The sequence below is a fragment of the Heptranchias perlo genome, chromosome 18, assembly GCF_035084215.1.
Source record: "Heptranchias perlo isolate sHepPer1 chromosome 18, sHepPer1.hap1, whole genome shotgun sequence".
NCBI classification, from domain to species: Eukaryota; Metazoa; Chordata; class Chondrichthyes; order Hexanchiformes; family Hexanchidae; genus Heptranchias; species Heptranchias perlo.
In genome coordinates, this window is record NC_090342.1 from 32,656,408 (window position 1) to 32,676,500 (window position 20,093).

General features: G+C 43.8%; 1 protein-coding gene across 1 annotated transcript in view; it reads right to left on the reverse strand.

Annotated features, from left to right (window-relative positions):
• Positions 1 to 20,093, reverse strand: part of LOC137334736 (synapsin-3-like) — a 202,772-nt gene that overhangs the window by 14,463 nt on the left and 168,216 nt on the right. The window contains exons 7-9 of the mRNA XM_067999649.1: positions 15,603 to 15,745; positions 13,130 to 13,204; positions 10,470 to 10,572 (exon numbers count right to left, since the gene is read on the reverse strand). Coding sequence (XP_067855750.1) covers positions 10,470 to 10,572; positions 13,130 to 13,204; positions 15,603 to 15,745 — 321 coding nt within the window. The remainder of the gene's footprint in view (positions 1 to 10,469; positions 10,573 to 13,129; positions 13,205 to 15,602; positions 15,746 to 20,093) is intronic.

Sequence of the window (20,093 nt, forward strand, 5' to 3'; positions counted from 1 at the left end):
TTCCGCATCCAGCTGAGCAGAGCCTGGAGAGGAGTGCGCCCACCGACACGGACTCTCCACCGCTGCCCTTGCCACCAGTGTCTGCTCGTGCTCACTTGTGTGTGGTAACTCACCAGGTGCCAACACAACTAACTGTGGACTAGGACCCACCAAGGTGTGAGTATCTGCGCTGGTGATTGGCTCGCTAAGATGTGACAGTGCACCCTCAGAGGCCGGCAGGTCCTCTGAGGAATCGCCCTCCGCCGTCACACCGGTCGCTGAAGGCCCTGTAAAAGATCAGAAGGCAAATTAAGCATCATCACAGATGTGTCATGTTGCGATGAGCATACTGAGATGCTGAAGATGGCAAGGCATGTTAACATCAATTCATGCTGTGTGTGCTGAATGTTAAAGTTGTGTCACCAGACGTTTGTGGGGTGCCAGTCTCACCGTCCCCGACGAACAGGCTCTTGAGGGTGCGGCTGAGTTCCAGCGCCTCCTGCTCCGTGTCTGTGAGGACGATGATTTGTTGCAGCCCCCCTCCGGTTCTCGCCCTCTCCTGTGCATTTTGCGCTCTCTTCTCCTAGAAGGGGAGAAAGAACAGACGTGTGAGTGAGTGATGGTGACGTGGCCAACCGATGAATGCGTTGGTTTGGGTGAGGCTGACCGTGAAAGAGATGCATTAGAGGGTGAGTATGAGACAGAGCCATGATATTGGATGAGGATTGGGGTGAGTGGTAGTGGTGGGATGATTAATGGGGAGGTGAGGAGGTGCTGAGTAAGTGCAGGTAAGTTGAGGGTGAGCCTTAAGTGGGTGTGAGCAGTGATGTGATAGAGTAGTCTTGACAGTGCAGAATGGGTTGGGGGGGTGGCGGTGATGTGGAAGATGGAATGCAGGAGAATCAATAAGTGTACTCACTTTGGCTGACCTAGTTAGGTCATTGAAGCGCTCCCTGCACTGGACCCAGGTGCAGGAGGTGTTGCTGCTGCTGGTGACCTCCTCTGCCACCTCAAGCCAGGCCTTCTTGGTGGCAGAGGCAGGCCACTTCCTCCCGTCCGCCGGGTAAAACAGATCCCTACTCCTCCTCATCCCATCCAGTAGCTTCTGGAGTGAGGCATCATTGAATCTTGGAGCAGCCTTGCCCCTGTGCTGCTGTATTGTGGTGTGTGGGTGTTTACTCCAGGAAAAGCCATTGGAGGACTGCCCCTTTAAATAGAGCTCCTCCAGCTGACAGCCTGTGCTGCGGATACACCGTCCGCCCGCTGCGCAGCTTTTGGACGGCAAACCCGGAAGCCATGTTAAAAGTGGCACAAATTGAATCGCGATCGCGTGGGGAGCGGACATTTTTTATTGGGCGGGTTACCCACGTGCCCATTCACCCCCCCCCCCCCCGCCCCGCTGCTATCCCACCTCCACTCTAATATCGGGGCCCAAGAGAGGGAGTTATAAGGCAGTAATTTAATAGGAAAAGTTCATTTGGTGCCACAAATCACCTCTGAAGATCCTCCTGGACATACCAAAGATGCTGAATAATATTGTGCACTGTGTTTGATGGGTCGCTAATGTTACTCAAAATGTTTCTTAAAGTATGTTAGTGGAAATTGATTGAGGGAAATATTTATTTTAGATTAAAGATAACAAATCTGCTCAAAGTGCCATCTGTGGTGTGTATTTGGTCTGATGAACAGTTTCTCATGTTATGCAATTCTTTACAAGACGATTAAGCTGAAGAGAAAAGCAATTACATGACTTCAACTCACACAGCATTTCGAATGAAATTACATAATTGGATTATGGGAACTTCTTATCTGTCATGACACTGCACGTCAATAAAAACCAAACTGCTGAAAATGGGTACATTCTCTTTGTCCCTCTCTCTTTTGCTCTCGTACTCTTTTTCGCCCCTTGCCTTTCTCTAATTCACTCTCTCCTTGTCTCACTCCATCTGTCTTAGTTTCTATGCAGTACGAGATATTTAGCTGAAGTTTGGAAGATGCCACTATTTGTTCTCTGGAACCATCGTTCTTCATTGCAGGGGGACAGGAGCCTGCACAGGGAAGGGATTGTTGAGGAGCTGAATGGCTGTATGTCTTCTATTCTCCCTCAGTTCCATCATTTGCATTGTGATGCTCTGCTATTCCATTGAAAAACATTATAATGTCTGTGAAGCTCATCTTATCGTGAATGATCTCAAGATAAACCAGCAGTGGTTCCTTCATTGCACATGGCTCATTTTCTGTGCAATTTAATGGGCTGTAGGTTTGTACTTTGTTTGAAGTGCCCTGGGATATTTACTATGTTAATGGTGCTCTATAAATGCAATTTGTTTTTGCAATTATGACAATAGCAACAACATTCAATAGCGGCAACACTGCTTCCAGCTTGCTCATTTACTAGCGTGTGTGTAAGCAACTGTGGCTAAGCAAAGGGCCACACTTCAGCTGCATATTGAGACAACAGAAGTACAACCCTGCTCTCATTTGTGGTTAACTCTCCATTTAAAAGGTCATCAGCAATGGGATCACTGCAAATAGATACATTGAATTGCACGCTGAATAGACAAGTGATGTGTTATATTCTGTGCTCACAATAACTAGTCAATAACTATTTAGATAGACTGACTGCATGGTTGTCCACCTATACTCTATAAGGACTACAAACTACCTTCAATTACAACGAACATTAAGATCTGGGAATAGTAATCCCATCTGATTTATGCTGGGGCAAACAAATGGCTGGGAAACCTTAGCAGAAGATAGGAATCCACAAAAAAACACAACTTTGCTCCTTACGCTCTGCAAGTTAATATTCTTGTTGCTTCTGGACTCAGCCCTGAGTTAAGCAGCCAAATGCATTTGATAAGGCTGGCATTCTCTGTGTTCCAACATCAGACAGTTTTGACTTGTTTATCCTCTACAAGATTATTGGCTAGACTTTCCACCTCCCAATGCCGATTTTTCAGTGGATCTGGGTGGGTGGAGGTGGAAAGCAACTCAAGGACATCCATTACATCCTTGCCTCTTTCCGCCTATCCATATGGCATCCAAATGAACCATGTTTCCTGCAATTTGCATTGTAAGAACACTGGATGGAGTGCTGCCCAGACATATAACTGCAGCAACACCACAACAGTTGCTAATGCTTAACATCAGACCTCCATTTTTATGCCAAGAGCTCAAGAAGTCAAACCAAATGGTTGCATAGAACAACAGTGCCAAACCTTCACATCACACATTTGTTTCTAGACAGTGTTATTACACGGTTGACCACACCATCGTCCTCCAACACCTCTGTCATCCAGGGTGTTGGAAACAATGAAGTGTAAAGAATTATGTGGAGATGCCGGTGATGGACTGGGGTTGACAATTGTAAACAATTTTACAACACCAAGTTATAGTCCAGCAATTTTATTTTAAATTCACAAGCTTTCGGAGGCTTCCCCCTTCGTCAGGTGAACGATGTGAACTCGAGGATTTCATTTCACATCGTTCACCTGACGAAGGGGGAAGCCTCCGAAAGCTTGTGAATTTAAAATAAAATTGCTGGACTATAACTTGGTGTTGTAAAATTGTTTACAATTGTAAAGAATTAGGTAAGTATTAAGAAAAGACAAGGAAGTAACTTGGGTAGTGTTTGCTTTTTTCTGGTTCCCTTCTAAAATACCCATTCTAAAAGTTGGTACTATTCATGGGTGGTTTTCTCTATACATGCAGCCAGTAAGTCTAGACTCCACCCTTCTCCAAAGGAGGCCAGGCTGGAACCCAATTATTCTCTATTGTGTGGCGAGATCTTTTTCTATTAACATGAAATGGGCGCAGTGATTAAAGATTAAGTGCTTTTAATGGGAATCCTGTTCACAAGTACTTGGGTTTACTGACCAGTTAGCAGCTTCCATTGAATCCAAGATTCTCCTTTGTCTTGGGGGAGGGCAATGCTTAGCTATTTTGCACTAAATGGTGGTCTGTCTGGCCAGTTCCTATGATTAGCTTAAGTGTTTAACGATGTATGTGATTTCAAAAGAACCAATGGTAGCAATGTAACTGCAAGCCTGTAGTAATGTATAAAAAAGCTGGCCAGCTTTTGTTCAGCAGTATTATAACTAGGAGCCATTCCTCACTGTTTTGAGGTGGCATCTGATGGAAACATGTGCTTACGTCTTTGATGATACTCTATCCATGTAACCAATGCTCTCTACATGGAAGCGAATAAGGGCAAAACCATCAACTTGTGTATTCGGACTCACAATTCTTTAAGTGCAAAATGAAATACACAACAGTGGGCCTGCCCTCCCCTGGTTCTATTCTTATTCATCCAGTCGTAGCCGGAGAATCACCTGCAATGGCTTCTCTTCCAGCTCCTGCACCGTTACCTCTGGAGTCTCCTAAGGATCTATTCTTGGCCACCACCTATTTTTCATCTACATGTTGCCCCTCGATGACATCATCCAAAAGCACAATGTCTGGTTCCACATGTATGCTGACGACACCCACCTCTACCTCACCACCACCTCCCTCGACCCCTCCACTGTCTCTGATTTGTCATACTGCTTGTCCGACGTCCAGTACTGGTTGAGCAGAAATTTCCTCCAAGGTATTGGGGAGACCCAAAGCCATTGTCTTCGGTCTGGGCCACAAACTCTGTTCCCTAGCAAGCGACTCCATCCCTCTCCCTGGCCACTGTCTGAAGCTGAACCAGACCGTCCGCAACCTTGGCGTCCTCTTTGACCCTGAGATGAGCTTCCAAACACACATCTGTTCCATCACCAAGTCCGCCTACTTCCACCTCCGTACATAGGAATATAGGAACAGGAGTAGGCCATTCAACCCCTCGAGCCTGCTCCGCCATTTGATAAGATCATGGCTGATCTGTGATCTAACACCATATGGCCCATATCCATTAATACCTTTGGTTGCCAAAAAGCTATCTATCTCAGATTTAAATTTAGCAATTGAGCTAGCATAACATCACTCGTCTCCACACCTGCCTCAGCTCATTTGTTGCTGAAACCTTCATCCATGCCTTTGTTATCTCTAGACTTGACTATTCCAATGCTCTCCTGGCTGGTCTCCCATCTTCCATCCTCCACATACTTGAGCTTATCCAAAACTCAGTTGCCCATATCCTAACTCTCACCAAGTCCCTTTCACCCATCACCCCTGTGCTTGCTGACTTACATTGGCTCTCACTCTGGCAATGCCTCGATTTAAAAATTCTCATCCTTGTTTTCAAATCCCTTCATGGCCTCGCCCCTCCCTATCAACATGACCTCTTCCAGCCCTACAACCCTCTGAGATCTCTGCATTCCTCCAATTCTGGCCTTTTGCGTATCTCCGATTTTAATTGCTCCAGCATTGATGGCCATGTCTTCAACTGCCTAGGCCCTAAGCTCTGGAATTCCCTTCCTAAACCTCTCTACCTCTCCTCCTTTAAGATGTTCCTTAAAATCTACCTCTTTCACTAAGCCTGTCCTAATATCTCCTTATCTGACTCAGTGTCAAATTTTGTTTGATAACGCTCTTGGGACGCTTTACTACATTAAAGGCACTATATAAATGCAAATTGTTGTTTGTTGTTGTTTCTGCTGCTTCTTATACACTGAAGTTCAAAAACAGTCACCTAGCATTTGCTGAACCAGGCTGTTGCAAAATATACAGTGGGAAATCTGACATGACATTGGTCCTTCACTATAATCTCTTCTGCTCTTTCTGTGCTCCCAACAACCACTGGAGTCAATTCTGGGAAACATCTGTTCCTGTTACGGTTGTCTCCAGCTGTACTCTACTGTCACATAATATTCAAAACACTGTGAAGCGGAAGCAGCATGATATAGACAGAGCTAAGCGATTCCACAACCAACGGATCAGATCAAAGCTCTGCAGTCCTGCCACATCCAGTCGTGAATGGTGGTGGACAATTAAACAACCAACGGGAGGAGGAGGCTCTGTAAACATCCCCATCCTCAATGATGGAGGAGTCCAGCACGTGAGTGCAAAAGACAAGGCTGAAGCGTTTGCAACCATCTTCAGCCAGAAGTGCCGAGTGGATGATCCATCTCGGCCTCCTCCCGATATCCCCACCATCACAGAAGCCAATCTTCAGCCAATTCGATTCACTCCATGTGATATCAACAAATGGCTGAGTGCACTGGATACAGCAAAGACTATGGGCCCCAACAGCATCCTGGCTGTAGTGCTGCAGATTCGTGCTCCACAACTAGCTGCGCCTCTAGCCAAGCTGTTCCAGTACAGCTACAACACTGGCATCTACCCGACAATGTGGAAAATTGCCCAGGTATGTCCTGTCCACAAAAAGCAGGACAAATCCAATCCGGCCAATTACCGCCCCATCAGTCTACTCTCAATCATCAGCAAAGTGATGGAAGGTGTCGTCGACAGTGCTATCAAGCGGCACTTACTCACCAATAACCTGCTCACCGATGCTCAGTTTGGGTTCCGCCAGGACTACTCGGCTCCAAACCTCATTAGAGCCTTGATCCAAACATGGACAAAAGAGCTGAATTCCAGATGTGAGGTGAGAGTGACTGCCCTTGACATCAAGGCAGCATTTGACTGAGTGTGGCACCAAGGAGCCCTAGTAAAATTGAAGTCAATGGGAATCAGGGGGAAAACTCTCCAGTGGCTGGAGTCATACCTAGCACAAAGGAAGATCGTAATGGTTGTTGGAGGCCAATCATCTCAGCCCCAGGGCATTGCTGCAGGAGTTCCTCAGGGCAGTGTCCTAGGCCCAACCATCTTCAGCTGCTTCATCAATGACCTTCCCTCCATCATAAGGTCAGAAATGGGGATGTTCGCTGATGATTGCACAGTGTTCAGTTCCATTTGCAACCCCTCAGATAATGAAGCAGTCCGTGCCGCATGCAACAAGACCTGGACAACATCCAGGCTTGGGCTCATAAGTGGCAAGAAATATTCGTGCCAGACAATAACCATCACCAACAAGAGAGAGTCCAACCGCCTCCCCTTGACATTCAACAGCATTAACATCATCGAATCCCCCACCATCAACATCCTGTGGGTCACCATTGACCAGAAACTTAACTGGACCAGCCACATAAATACTGTGGCTACGAGAGCAGGTCAGAGGCTGGGTATTCTGCGGCGAGTGACTCACCTCCTGACTCCCCAAAGCCTTTCCACCATCTACAAGGCACAAGTCAGGAGTGTGATGGAATACTCTCCACTTGCCTGGATGAGTGCAGCTCCAACAACACTCAAGAAGCTTGACACCATCCAGGACAAAGCAGCCCGCTTGATTGGCACTCCATCCACCACCCTAAACATTCACTCCCTTCACCATCGGCACACTGTGGCTGCAGTGTGTACCATCCACAGGATGCACTGCAGCAACTCGCCAAGGCTTCTTCGACAGCACCTCCCAAACTCACGACCTCTACCACCTAGAAGGACAAGGGCAGCAGGCACATGGGAACAACACCACCTGCATGTTCCCCTCCAAGTCACACACCATCCTGACTTGGAAATATATCGCCGTTCCTTCATCATCGCTGGGTCAAAATCCTGGAACTCCCTTCCTAACAGCACTGTGGGAGAACCTTCACCACATGGACTGCAGCAGTTCAAGAAGGCGGCTCACCACCACCTTCTCAAGGGCAATTAGGGATGGGCAATAAATGCCGGCCTCGCCAGCGACGCCCACATCCCATGAACGAATAAAAAAAAGATTCTGAGTTGTATGAGCAGGTGGTGCATCATTTGAGTTTTTCACTTTTGTTCGTGTATGTTTGCTAATCCGGCCACGAGATGGCAGACAAGCACTACTGTCTCCTGTAGGACCTTTACTGTACATCGCCATCACTGAGATTTATTGTCCACAAACTCAGTGCAGGATTTTTTTTCCTTTTTCTCATCCTATCATGAAGATGTTGATTTAATCTGGCAAGAAGCTTGATGGTGGAGGACATCATAGCCAGAACCAATTCCGTCCTCATTTGACATCCACATGGACTTGAAAGGTGGTAGCTGTATAATAAAATGTATATACATGAAAGCTACAAGCATTAGGAATAAGCTGCCAGCAATGGAGGGTGTTGTGGCAATAGGGAACTACGATGTAGTGGGAATATCAGAAACATGGCTATAATAGTGAGGATGGAAACATTCAAGGATATAAAGTTTAGAAAAGACAAAGATGTGTGGACAAAAAAAAGGAGGTGGTGTACCTTATATGCAGGGACACATGGGACATAAACAAAGTTGGTTCTGTAGAAGGGGAAAAGCTATAGTATGAATTACTCTGGGCTCTCCTGGCCAGCCTCCCATCTTCCACCCTCCATAAATTTGAGCTCATCCAAAACTCTGCTGCCTGTATCCTAACTCGCACCAAGTCCCATTCACCCCTCACCCCTGTGCTCGCTGACCTACATTGGTAACGCCTCGATTTAAAAATTCTCATCCTTGTTTTCAAATCCCTCCATGGCCTCGCCCCTCCCTATCTCTGTAACCTCTTCCATCCCTGCAACCCTCCAAGATCATAGTATCATAGTATGTTACAACACAGAAAGAGGCCATTCAGCCCATTGTGCCTGTGCCGGCCCCTTGAAAAAGCTATCCAATTAATCCCACTCCCCTGCTCTTTCTCTCTGCTGTCCTCCTAGTCTGACCTCTTGCGCGTCCCTGATTTTAATCGCTCCACCATTGGTGGCTATGCCTTCAGCTGCCTAGGTCCTAAGCTCTGGAATTTCCTCCCTAAGCCTCTCCGCCTCTCTCTCCTCCTTTAAGACGCTCCTTAAAACCTACCTCTTTGACCAGCTTTTGGTCACCTGTCCTAATATCTCCTTATGTGGCTCGGTGTCAAATTTTGTTTGATAATGCTCCTGTGAAGCATCTTGGGACATTTTACTATGTTAAAGGTGCTATATAAATGCAAGTTGTTGTTGCTGACATCTCTAATATGAAAGAAATTCCAAACTAACACTAAAGGTACGTTTACAGACCCTCAGCTTGGCATAAGGCAGATAATTTGCTCTATGAAGAGATAGGAAGGGTATGTGAGAACAGGAAAGTTGTTTTAATGGGAGATTTCAATCAACCAAACATAAACTGGGAAAACTCAATTGCTTTATAATCATGAGTTGGTAAATGTAATGCACAACAGTTTTATAGCCCAATGTGGCAAGGAAACAACAAGAGGTAGTGCTCGTCTTGACCTGGTAGTTGCAAGGTACTCAGTCGGGTGCCCTAGGACTACAGCTCGACGGTTTTGGGAGGGCGGGTAATCAACTGACTCCCACACCAATGAGGCCTTAGATGACTGGCAGTGGCCCAGATTTTTTTTGTGCTTCTCCTGGCCCCACCAAAAAAATGATGATGTTTCCTGTGTCGTTTTGTGCGTGGACTCCAGCCGCCTCTTTAAGGACTGCTGGTTTGACTGCTCATCGCCACATACAAATAGGCGGAGCACGTATGGTGCATGCTCCATCCATTTGAACCTCAAAATCATAGGACCTCAATTTGTATGCTGTAATGAGGCCTCTGCCAGCTTCAGGCGCTTTAGTCACCCTTGTGAAGGGTCAGGACAAAATGACGGTGGGTAGGACCGGGACAGGAACAGGGTAGTAATTGCAGCACCCTGATTTTAGGGCCGTTACCACCGGGTGGACCAAGTTAAAATCAGCCCCTAAAATACACGCAATTAAATGGAAAATATGTGACCCTCTACAGCCAGAATAGTAAAACCACAATTAAACTAAATTTGAAATGGCTTTAAAATGGTAATGGACTGTTGTACTCTTAGGGTTAAATTACGAGGAGAGATTACACAAATTAGGGTTGTATTCCTTGGAATTTAGAAGATTAAGGGGTGATTTGATCAAAGTTTTCAAGATATTAAGGGGAACTGATAGGGTAGATAGAGAGAAACTATTTCCACTGGTTGGGGAGTCTAGGACTAGGGGACATAGCCTAAAAGTTAGAGCCAGGACTTTCAGGAGTAAAGTTAGGAAACACTTCTACACACGAAGGGTGGTAGAAGTTTGGAACTCTCTTCCGCAAACGGCAGTTGATGCTAGATCAATTGTTAATTTTAAATCTGAGATTGATAGATTTTTGTTGACCAAAGGTAGTAAGTGATATGGAGTTAGGTCACAGAGCAGCCATGATCTAATTGAATGGCGGAACAGGCTCGAGGGACTAAATGGCCTACTCCTGTTCCTATGTTCCTAGTAAATTACATATCTCACCCAGTGGTTTGTGTGAAATAAGCCACTTGTGTTGCACCCATTGTAACTTACCCATTGTACCCATGAAAATATGCAGCCAACCTCAAATTGGCAGTTCCTTTCCTGTAAACCACTAATTCCTGAAAACAATCCTTCGTTTTAATCATTTGTGAAACAGTTAATCTCCAGCCAGAAGATGGGCCCACACAAGATGAAAAAGATTTGATACTAAAGTCAACATTCACAGTGTAGAAATGCACCACAAACTGGGATGTGGGCCGTCCAACTAACCTCGATGATATAATCCTTCCCGTCTTTCCCGTGTACAGCTTTCACTGCGCAGATGTCCAGGCCACCAAACATTTCAGAGCAGGCGTCCACCCACGTTCGATAGCTGCAAGAGAGTTTCCATTGAAATGTCAGCTACAGTGAGACCCTAGAGTTTGTGCCCCATACTGCATCATGCATTCTCCCAGCGGGCTGCAACACCTCAGCACTGTAATTCATTAAAGGAAACTATTCATCTCAATTTCCATATGATCCCACATCTAGGACATTGGCTGCACACTTTCTGGCGTGTCTCTGTTGTTCTTTGTTCCAACGTTTTATGCTTTTTCTTGAAACTGACAGCTCGGGAGCAGGCATTTTTTGTAGCATCTCCCTGCTGTCACATCATAAATGGGGATGATGAACTGTGGGCGGCAGTCTCTAGACATGAGCTCACTGAGGCAGAATGTCACAATGTCACTCTGTAATTTCCACAAAACATGTCTGTCTATTCTCACACTCCCACAGGAATATGGCTTAGCCTCAAGATGTTTTAGTATCTTGCCATGGGTCAGCAAGGCAGCACCAGATGCTGGGTTGGTTCAACAGACTGCTCTGGCACAATCGAAGATGTCAGTGTCTTCTGACATAATTTCTACCTCAAAGAGGCTGTTTCTAGGCACTAGGCTGTGCTACCACACTAATGCCATACAGAAATAATCTGTCAAGAGGTATTACTTCCACTACAAAACTAATCCTATTCAGAGCCGAATAAAGCTATGATGCAGTGTTCTCGTACTGACCCTTCAGTGGGACCAGGAGGGCGAGCTCAGCTCTGGGAGTTAGGGGTGGTACCTGTGACTCACACAATGGTGTTTATAATCAAATAAACTGTTGCCAAGGGCGATGGTCCCATTGCAAGTGGTGGATTTAAAGCTTTTTAAAGAGGTTTGAAGAATGCCAGGATAGAAGATTCCAATATAAAGATAATACTATTGGATATTAGCAGGTAAACAAAAAAAAATTTGGTTAAGAGACAAATTCTCCCTCCTTTTCTGAATGAAAGCAATGTACTTTTCCAGTTGTCTTTCCCCCCCTGCATAGGAACATAGGAGCAGGAGTGGGCCATTCAGCCCCTCGAGCCTGTTCTGCCATTCAATGAGATCATGGCTAATCTGTTCCCTAACTCCATCCATCCACCTTGGTTCCATATCCACTGATCTCAGATTTAGAGTTATTAATTGAGCTAGCATCTACTGCTTTTTCTGGGAGGGAGTTCCACACTTCCACCACCCTTTGCATGAAGAAGTGTTTCCTAACTTGTCTCCTGAATGGCCTGGCTCTGATTTTAAAGATATATCCCCTTGTCCTAGACTCCCGGAAAAAGTTTTTCTCTGTCTATCCTATCAATTCCTTTCAAAATCCTAAAAACCTCGATCAAATCAACTCTTAACCTTCTATATTCCAGGGAATACAAGCCTAGTTTATGTACTCTCTTTTCATAATCTAACCCTTGGAGCCCCGGTAATATATTGGTGAATCAGCGCTGCACTCTTTCCAAGGCCAATGTATCCTTTCTAAGGTCCGGTGCCCAAAACTGTACAGTATGCCAGATGAGGTCTAACCAGGGCTTTGTATAGCTGTAGCAAAACTTCCTCCCCTTTATATTCTAGCTCTCTAGTTATAAAGGCAAACATTCCGTTAGCCTTTTTGATTATTTTTTGTACCTGACTACTACGTTTTAATGATCTGTGTACATGGACCCCTAAATCTCTTTGGACTTCCACAGTTTTGACCAATACTTAATCTACCAATTCCTCTTTGTAATTTGCTCCCATTTACATTACTTACTATGCCACCAATCTTTGTGTCATCGGCAAACTTGGATATGTGGCTCTCTATTGTGTTATCTAAGTCATTAACAAATATTGTGAATAGTTGAAGCCCCAGAACAGACCCTTGCGGGACACCACTAGTCACTTCCTTCTAATCTGAGTAAATACTTATTACCTCTTCTCTCTCCTACCACCTAACCAATCTCCTAACCAGATCAATAATTTGCCTTCAATTCCATGAGCTTTAATTTTAGCTTACAGTCGCTTATGTGGAACGTTATCGAATGCCTTCAGGAAGTCCATACAAACTACATCCATAAACATTCCCCTGACTACTACTTTAGTTACTTCCTCAAAAAATTCAATTAAATTCGTTAGACATGACCTACCCTTTACAAATCCATGTTGATTCCCTCTAATGCAGCTTGCTCTATTTACATTATGGATTTTTGGCTTGTGAACAATTCTTCTTTTGATTGTGATTAGTTTGTACAGTTTCCAGTAGGCCCATGAAAGTGCTGTTTGATAGTGAAGATTTGCAGGGAAGTAGGAAGGATAGAACCAGATAACCCCACTGCACTATTATAAGAATGCTTATAATATAGCTCAAACATTATTGACAAAAATCACAAAGGGAGGCCCACTTTCAAAAGAAATAACAATTCACAAGGAGCTTTATTACCTAGAATTCACTGAAGATATCAGTTAACCCAGGGAGGCTACGTTAAATAAAGAATTAAGGATGGAGAAAGCACTGCTTAAATTTTCTCTCACAGGTTTAATTCTTCTTTAACATCTTGTATACTGCTGAATCCTCCACTATAGAGTTTCTGTGGTCTAAATGCTCACCGTTCCGTCATGGCCACTTGTTCCAGCATGGCAGAGCCAGTGTTTGCTTTCCAGTTTCCTGAAATTGAAGTCCTCCTGAAAGACAGAAGTGTACAATGTTACTAACAGGATAATACTGAGCATCCTTTTACAACGCCATCTTCCAGGACCAGAAGTAAAATAGCTACAAAAAATTTGGTTAAAGCAGAGATACCTCCCCACTTTTTCTTTCTTGAAAAGTATCTTTTCTAGTTGTCGTTTTTCTTTCAGTCTAGTGTGTGAGCAGTTGTCTGCCTGTCTGCCTATTATGCTGCTCTTGAGCCAGTCACTAGGGGCTCAATTTTGAAATGGCGGTGGGTTGGCAGCGGGGGGGGGGGGGGGGGGTGAAGATGTGCGTGGCAAACCTGAATAAACAAAACTTACCGTTTCCGACGCGATCGCATCGTAATTGATGGTGATCAATGGCCTCTCCGGGTGTCGCGCCCGGCAACCAGCCTGATTGACAGGACCTGCAACGCGAGTGGGGGGAGAGAAAGAGAGAGAGATGTCGGGAGATCGGTGGGGGGGGCGGGGTGGAAGATCGGGGGGGGAGAGGGGAAGATCATGGGGATCGGGAGGACATCGGGGGGGCGAAGAAGGGGAGATTGGGAGGACATCGGGAGGGGTGAAGAAGGGGAGATCGGGGGGTTGAAGAAGGGGAGATCGGAGAAGGAGTCATTGGATGTTGGAGCAGGGTGGAAAGGTAGGTTGATTTTGTGTTTTAATTTCATGCTATGGTTTTTTATTTAATTTATTTTGTTTCTTTTTGCCTGATCAGAAACTGTGGGATAAGCTGCCCAGATAAGTTAAAAATTGTTCTAACTACCTAATATGTCACAAGTAAAGTGCCTTAAGTACCTCAATGAGGTGCAACGGTGGGGAACTCGGAAGTCGGCGGGTTACAGCTGGGCTGTGAACCCGAATGGGATTTCCCCAATTTCCGGAGCCCCCCCCGCCGCCTCCAACGCACCCGCAATTTCCTGGGAAAATCGAGCCCTAGGAGTTTCACCAGCATGGCCCAAAATGACTCATCCGCTTATCCCAATGCCTGTCCTCCAATGGTAAATTTGAAACTGGAAACTCACCATGATGTGAAAGTCAAGTGTTTTCTTCCTACCATCGAGTGCTCACTCAGTGAAACTAAATATTAAAGTGTGGAGCAGGTTGTCTGTTGTGTGGATGATTAATCTGACAGTTTTGTTTTTATTTTAAATTCCAGCTGATGACTCCAGATAGAAACCTGCAGAATGCATTGATATTTGACTTCCTGGCAGGTGTTTCTGCATCTTAACCTTTAATGATACACATGATGTGGAGATGCCGGTGATGGACTGGGGTTGACAATTGTAAACAATTTTACAACACCAAGTTATAGTCCAGCAATTTTATTTTAAATTCACAAGCTTTCGGAGGCTTCCTCCTTCCTCAGGTAAATGTTCCTTTTAATGATACAAGCAGTGAATGGTACTCAGCAACCAGTCAGGTGCACACTGTCATTCAAACCACCTAAAGCTGGTGTTAAACCAACCTCAGGTGTGGAAAGATTTGCCCGATACAAACAGCTTTGTTTCCAAAAGATTCCATGATCCTGTGACATTTTGGGAACTTAGGAAAACAACAATTTTTGAACAATTATTGCTGTGCTGACCAATCAGATACCTGGAATGACTTGCATTGGAGATGCTTTTGGACATATATAGAGATGAGCACATCTTGCTGAAGGCTTAGATCCTTATAGAAAAGAGGAATGTTAGCCCTGATGGTTCAGATATTTGCTAAACACATTTCTTTCATTCCTCTTTCACTTTTTTCTCTGGGTGTCACAAGGACCCAGATTTCCATCTGGCAAGTTCTTAATCTCTTCTTTGTTACTGGCTGGGTACCTGCTACATGGAGGTCAGGAACTTCCCAATAGGAAAGGAGGAAACTCAGAAATAAATTCCTTTTTGCTACTTACAGCTGGTAAAGGTTAACCTTTTAAACAAGATAAAATATCTGAAAAGAGGTTTAGACAATGCTGCATCTCTTGGAACTGTACAGAACCTTTCTTCAGAAGATTGTGTGAAGTTGGGCTGAATCCATGAATGAGAGGACTGTCTGTGTAACAAATCAAATTGATCATCTCTGATTTACAACAGGTGTAGTAGGACGGATAGCAAAAGAAAACCTGCCCAACAATACCTCATGAGCACAAAGGTGACCTGAGCCCAGGCTCAGTAGGAAAGGTGACTTACAATTCTGTCAACTGGCTTTTTTCCCCTGCCTGTAGGGAGCCCCAGGCCTCAACCTGGCACATTCTCATCACACAATTAACATCAGGAACTTAAAGTATAGAGAATGGTGAAAGTAATAATGCATTATCCACCTTACATTTCAGCACATTGAAACACCAATACCATTGTGAGGTTCACCATTTTGAATGATCTTTACAAAAGATACAATGGCAGACCCTTACATGTAGGCCTTATAATTGTTCCCGATCTTCTGAATTCTGATGTCATACTTGGAGTCAATGTAAGGCTCTGTGGTTGCATAAGTTTTTGCAAGGGCCACGACACTGGCTATATCCTGGAAGTCGTAATGATTTTCAACTTTTACCTGTAAGAGGCAAATCCAGGCCAGCAGGAGAAAGGGAAAGAAGAAAAAGAGTTAGGAGCTGATGTTATTAAGCCATACAAAGCATCTGAAAAGCTGTTGTCCACAAAAACATTACCAATATATGTGCATCCATTCCCCACTCCTCTGGTTCCATTGAGCTCTGTGAAATCACCCAGTGCCACATCCTCACTTACACTATTTCCTCCAGATGATAGTATCTGAACTGGTGCGTGAAAGTGAGAAAGCAGGGTTTGGGACAAAGGAACATGGGGCAAGATCTAGGGGCTCCTGTGTTGGCTTTTCCTCAGCATCTTGCTCCTCCTCATTATCATCCTCATGGATATCATTATCATAGTTGACGAGGAATAAATTTCTGCTCTCCTGCTCCTCATCATCTTCCTCCTCTTCAACATCCTCTGCCCTTCTGTTGCTGTGATGGATCTACTGGGAAGGGGGCCATAATCTAAAAATGGGTGAGCATAACTCTCTTGGGATTAATACAGAAAAGTGTGTGACAGCTTCCAGTTATAAGTTAGTTCACATGGATACCATGGCAACTATCTAGGTGTGCACCCACTAACCTGGTGCCTGCACTGTCCTACAGGTCTTGCCATCTCCTACGGCTAGATAAGAGTGCATTCCCATCAGCTCTACGGCCTGTTCCTCTTAGTGTCAGTTCTCTAATTTGTGGAATGCCCCTTGTGGTCCCCTGCCTTTTATGGGCATTATGCACAGGTTTTGCCTTTGACAAAATTGAGTGATTTAGGTGAAGGCTAATATTTCAGGAATGTCTCCTAGGTGACACTGCATAGTTGATGTAATAAAGTGGAAGAAGTGCTTTCAAGGTTCTGCATGCAAGTAATTCCCGTTAGTAGAGATGGCAATACATATATTGTCAGCTCGAGAGTTAATGAAACCTTAATCATAGTGCAGTGTGAAGGGTGACTTGTACAGCTATGAGGTATAGAGACTGAATAGTGTGTCAGTGCCCATGGTGGTCAAGGAAGGAAAGGGAGAGTAGCCGATGTGTTACCTTGCTGGCCCTCGTCAACTCATTAAACTTTTTCCAGTAAGGGGAGAGAGAGTAATATAAGCTGAGGAATGAGCTACAGGGAATAATGTATCTTTCACTGTATTTACGGTTCAGTCAGCAGTGTGTTGATTTTGTTGAATATTCTATCACAGTTTTATTATTTTCATTTCATAAATGAATGACTGAGGAAAAGCAAGATGTGAAACTCCTCCGATACTCTGACAAATTCAATTCATCCAATTACAGGGATCCTTGCACTACCTGAGTGGGCAATAATTTATGGACTCTCTCAGCTGTCATTTACAATAGATTTTACTCAGATTCACAGAGTGTACAGGAACACCTGCTAGGGCAGTCCATCAAAGTTCCTGCCAGCTGCTTCGAAAATTCATAACTGTTTAGCTTAATATCAGGTGTATAATATGCACTTTTAAACAGATCATGCCCTCTCAACAAAGGGGTGCAACTGTTACACCAGATTTGAGGATATGTGGAATTTGTAACATTCCTTGTTTTAAACAGCCAGTTGTCACTTCAATAAATAGATGAGTGATTTTTATACTTAGTGCATACTGGCGATCTGATGTATGTGTCCCTTTAAATTGCAGTTGGGATCCTAACAACATCATTAGAAGCCTAATTTGCATGTCTAACTCCATATAATTGTTTCTGGGTGCAATGTGGGTCCATGCGTTCCCTCATTTGTTTGGAGGTTCTTAAGTGCTCCACAGATCTGCATAAAACTCACCCAAGAGCCTGCACCCCACAATTCACCCCACACTAGTCATGGCTCTACATATTAGTTTCCATACTGAAGTTCCTGGGAAAGATCCTGGGAATCCATGTTCCAATGCCAGTGTTACCTATACCTGTTCAGGAAATAGCCAATCGGCAATATGGTCATGAGAACATAAAAAAAGGTAAGGATAAAAAAAGGCCATTTAACCCAGCAAAGCTCATCCCTCTAGTACTCAAGCTTTCCCAGCCTATCCACTGTGCTTTGATGCCCTGCCTGGGAGACAATTTTCACCATGTGTGTGAAGAAATTCTGACACCTATTCCACATTTATTTTATGTTGTAGTTTCAGCATAACCTCAATAGACATGTATTTGGCTTGTCTGGTTATATATATCCCAGGATTTTTTAATGTTTTTTAATTGTCTCACCACATTGTCTAAATGTTGCTGGACACAAGCCCACTATTACTCCCAAGTCCCTTTCTGAGTTACTTTCTAATGATTCTATTCCATTCATGTTATACTTACGTTACACATTATTTTATCTAACGTGCAACATTTTGCATTTATTAGTATTAAATTCCATCTGATGTAAATGATCCAATCCCCTCCACAAATCCCTACCTGCATCTTGTTTTCTTTCTCCACAACTATCTTAATGTCATCTGCAAATCTGACAACCTTGCAGTTGGTTTCAGAATCCAGATCATTTATGTAGACAAGAAACAACATAGGTCAATTGTTGCCCCTTGGTGTCCACTCAACACCCCTCTCAGTCTGACAAGACATTTCCACTAGCACATTTAATTTCCTATCCATTAACTAACCTTCTATCCATTCCCATACTCTACTCCGATCTCTCGATTCATTTAATTCTTTTTCATGGAATCTTGTCAAAAGCCTTTTGAAAGTCAAAATAAATTACATTATACAATATTCCACTGTCAATTTCGTCAGTAACATCCTCAACGAAGTCAGATGGTTTATCATGCATGATGTTCCCTATCTAAAGCCATGTTGATTCTATTTATATTGTTATCATTCCTATTCAAGTCCTACACCAACCTACTTAACATGATTTACATTACTTTGTCCGCTATGGCAGTTAGGTTAACAGGCCTATGGTAGCCTGGATCGGATTTGTTTTCCTTACATATAGATTTAGATATGCCTACTTACAATTCTGTACCTTACCCAATGACTGTCTGTTGATGATAGCCAGCCTTTCCCTAGTCTCTCTCAACACTCCTAGATAAATCCCTTCAAGTTCAGGGGATTTATTTATCTTCAGTACCTTTAATTTGTTCAATACCTTTGTATACTGAATTTATAATATTTGAAGTATTATAATAATTGTGCAACATATTTGAGTTATCATCTTTACTATTAGAAAACACTCATTTTCTATTTTGACTATCTCTTCTTCCTCAACTTCATCTCCATTTTTATCTTTTACTGTTGTAACTCCCTGACTAACTATTCCTTTGTTGTTCTAATTCTGGATGAATGTTTTATTGTGGTGCTTGTCTTCTTCAATTATTCTTATCTCTGAAATATTTTTGCATGTTCATTATCTCTTTTAAGGTGTTATTCCATATCCACATACCGGTCCCAAAGTTCACCCTTTAATTGTCCTATTCACCCATTTCAGGAATTGCTCATTTAGCCTATATTTGATCCTCTTGGTTCGGCCCCCATCTTCCTGCTGAATTTGACAAACTCCAAAGTTTGGAAACCCTACTAGAACGCTGCAGGTATGTGTTCGAGCTCTTCCTTGGGGGAAGAGATGTATGTTTCCTGCCCTGTAGTTTTACCCATGTTGTGCCATTTATTTCGTGTTATGGCTGATGAGATGATGACCCAGCATATGTTGTTCAGTGTAAGAACCCTTTCACTCCAATCTTAAATAAAAGCAAACAAAGCAGCAATCTCACATGGCTAAAGATAGCAACAGTGTTGGACCTAAGGTTTAAGGATCCCAAGTGCCTTCCAAAATCTGAGGGGGGCAAGGTGTGGAAGTTAATTCTTACCGTACTGATGTCACACATGTCACAAGACCAGCAGCCTGGTGCGCTAACTATTGAAGCTGAACCACCAAAAAAGAAAATGAACCTCCTCTTTGTGGTATCTGATTCAGAGGACGAATACGTAGGAACAACCGACACCATTTGGATCGTTGTAAAGCAGAACCAGTTATCAGCATGGAAAATTGTTCTCTGGAATTTTGGTCAAAGTGTGCTGATGCCCATAAACGTTTAGCAAAGCTGGCACGTCAATACTTAGCAACGCCGACAACAACGGTGCCATGGGAATGACTTTTTCTCACTTTCGGGTCTGGTTGTAAATAAGAAGTGAGCAGCATTATCTCCCGAAAAAGTAAACAAACTTGTCTTTCTAAGCAACTGGCTAAATGGCAGCAAGAAATAGAACTAAAGTTCTTTTTAGACTCATAGGCTGTGCTGCATTTTTTGTTTCTGGTGGCTATGTAAAGCCTACTAATTTTCCTTTTTAATTTGCACTTTCGGATATGATGGCTCAAAGGTTTTTGATGTTCTCTTCACAATAAACAGTTCAATT